Source organism: Muntiacus reevesi, chromosome 22 (genome assembly GCF_963930625.1).
Source record: "Muntiacus reevesi chromosome 22, mMunRee1.1, whole genome shotgun sequence".
NCBI classification, from domain to species: Eukaryota; Metazoa; Chordata; class Mammalia; order Artiodactyla; family Cervidae; genus Muntiacus; species Muntiacus reevesi.
This window is the reverse complement of record NC_089270.1, coordinates 26,928,981-26,931,438: the sequence shown is the minus strand read 5'-3', so window position 1 is coordinate 26,931,438 and position 2,458 is coordinate 26,928,981. Positions and strand designations below refer to the sequence as shown.

The following is a 2,458-nucleotide window of genomic DNA, read 5'->3' as shown; positions in this document are numbered from 1 at the left end:
CCATAAGTGCAAAACTGGAACACCTACGAGGTTGCCAGTAGGACAAGTTTGGATGACAATTGCCTATCTATAGGATATTATGCAGACATTGAAAAGAATGGAGAAAAATGACATTGAAGTAACGTGAAAGGATGATGAAGACATAGTTTTAAAGAAAAAAAGCTGTATGATAAGTCCACTTGTATAAAAAATGATCTATGTCTATCTCTATTTATATATGTATATCTTTATGTATTATATATGTGGTTCTATGTATATGTGTATATATATATAAATGTAGATAGAATAGAAAACTAATGCCAAATTTTTACCAATCGTTACCATTGGAGACCCAGAATGTGGAGCAATGATGAAGAGGAACTTGCATGTTTTATCTGTAGTTTATAAATCTTTTACAGTGAATTGTATCATACATTTCTCTGTTAGATTAATAATAAAAGGAAAAATAAAACTATTGGGTCTTATTTTCTAAAGTGGACTCAGATGACAGAAAAAAGTAAAAACTAGTTTATTTTATAATACAGAGGAGGATGAGTTTGCTTCTAGTTTCTGGGTGAAATTGTAAAAGATAATACATTTGGAAGACAGAAAGGAGTCCATAAACTAATACATGAAGTTAAGTTTTGATGATAATTGGCTCCTATTTTATTCACATACTCCAAACGAATCCCAGCACTTATCAACAACCAAGATAGGAACATCTGCTTTCCTTGGCAACTGGAAAGGGAAGATAATTCTCTCTTCCAAGGGCCACACATTTATGCTTTCAGATACAGCTAAAATGTCTATAAGGCCTCCAAATTGCATTATAGGAAAGGCAGGGCATATTACATAATTATTCAAAGAAAATATATGTAATATTTCAGTCTAGTTCTTGCCTAAACATGTGAAAGCCAGATGGATATTGAGAAAGGGGGAGCGAGCATGTGCAGGGATGAAGCAAATGAAATTTAGCAGGAATTTGACTTGCCTGGCATTTATCTGGGTTGGGCACGAGTTGACCACTCTTACACTTGTGTTACCACACACCCTCACTTCCCCCATCCCTATCCTTCTTCTCCTTGCTGGCCTTGAGGCAGGGTGTATAAAAGACATCAGGCGGCTGTGAAAACCACTTAGCTGTAGACTCCTGAGCGGCAGTTCACCCTCTTGGGAACAACTCTAACTCAAGTCTTTTCCACCATGAATCTCAGACCTGATGCCACCTCCTCATATACCGCGCCCAGCTCACTTCCTCTCCTACAGGTGTTGCTACTGATGTCGCTGCTCCTGACGATGCTGGTTCCCTCCACCACTGGAAAACGTAAGAGAAACTTTAGGGAGAGGTGAATAGTAGACTCTCTGCTTCTCCTAACCTGAGGCTGCTTCTGCTGCAGCTGTGTCTGGGGGAGAGACTGCCTTGGTGCCCCTGGGACCAGAGAAGGGCACTATATGAATAATTACAGATGGGGACGCTGTATTTGCGGGCACTTGACCTGTGCCAGGAATTCTGCTAGGTGCTTTAGTAGAGGGTGACAGGTCGATCGTATTCACAAATGGCCTTGGGAGGGAGGTACTCATCAATAGATAAGATCTAGGAGATAATCATGACCACTAATAGAATCATATCTTCTGCCCTAGTTAGCGGTAAGGAGAGATTGCTACATATTGAACTTCGCTGCGCGTGTTTGAAGACCACCTTCGGCATTCATCCCAGTAACATCCAAAGTCTGGAGGTCAACAGGGCAGGACCCCACTGCACCAAAGTCGAAGTAATGTAAGTCTCTGCTTCTCTAGTATTGCCTCCCTAAGGAAGCCCTCCATCTCCCTCCCTACCACCACTGCTGGATCCCTTCTGATAATGTGCCAGGATGCTCGCAGATAATGCTACTCTCTCTTGCAGAGCCACGCTGAAGAATGGGAAGAAAATCTGCCTGGATCCGGAAGCCCCCAGAATCAAGAAAATAGTCCAGAAAATATTGGAAGATGGTGGGTCAGCTGCTTAATCTTTTTCATTTTCTGTCAAACCTTTTCATCTCCCAAGAAGAACAGAAGTTGAAATCTTGGTTTTCTAGAGTTCTTATTTATCCAGGATACCTAGTCAAACTGTATTAAACTTTGGATATGTTTTCCATTCTGTCTCAAAAAGTCACAATTTGCTCTGAGATGGCTGGTTAATAGATGACAGGGAGAAGATAAAAGTAAGCATGGCTGTAAGACAGTCTCAAGGATGTATTGTATAACAGGAGGAATATAACCAATATTTTGTAATAACTGTAAATGGAAAGTAACCTTTTAAAATAGTGTAAACATTTTAAAAATTAATAAAAAAAGAAAGTAACCAAGGCTTGTTTCAAAATACAATATATGATTTGCTCCCTTACTCTAGGCTAAATGTGGTAATGTGTTTAGCATTTCTTTCTTTAAAAGTTTCTTTCCAAATACATTTGTCTTAACTTATCGTGCTCCACTGTACTGA

At 39.6% G+C, this 2,458-nt stretch overlaps 1 protein-coding gene across 2 annotated transcripts; it reads left to right on the top strand.

The window, feature by feature from the left end:
• Nucleotides 1–1,098: 1,098 nt before the first annotated feature.
• LOC136152843 (platelet basic protein-like) lies at nt 1,099–2,229 on the top strand. 2 transcript variants are annotated; one of them, XM_065914299.1, is made up of 3 exons: nt 1,099–1,303; nt 1,621–1,756; nt 1,883–2,229. In XM_065914299.1, exons 1-3 carry the CDS (start codon nt 1,183–1,185, stop codon nt 1,983–1,985), a joined length of 360 nt encoding a protein of 119 aa, XP_065770371.1. In that variant the 5' UTR covers nt 1,099–1,182; the 3' UTR covers nt 1,986–2,229. The 2 variants fall into 2 exon arrangements, 1 of the variants encoding a protein (XP_065770371.1); XR_010660275.1 differs by lacking the exon at nt 1,883–2,229 and having other exon boundaries at nt 1,213–1,325; nt 1,621–1,657.
• Nucleotides 2,230–2,458: the final 229 nt, after the last annotated feature.

What these genes read in the sequence shown, in the direction of transcription:
- LOC136152843 (XM_065914299.1), top strand. Translation starts at nt 1,183, where the DNA reads ATGAATCTCAGACCTGATGCCACCTCCTCATATACCGCGCCCAGCTCA. An exon ending in TCCCTCCACCACTGGAAAAC is followed by an intron (nt 1,304 to 1,620) that starts GTAAGAGAAACT and finishes CTTCTGCCCTAG; the next exon opens with TTAGCGGTAAGGAGAGATTG. An exon ending in TGCACCAAAGTCGAAGTAAT is followed by an intron (nt 1,757 to 1,882) that starts GTAAGTCTCTGC and finishes TCTCTCTTGCAG; the next exon opens with AGCCACGCTGAAGAATGGGA.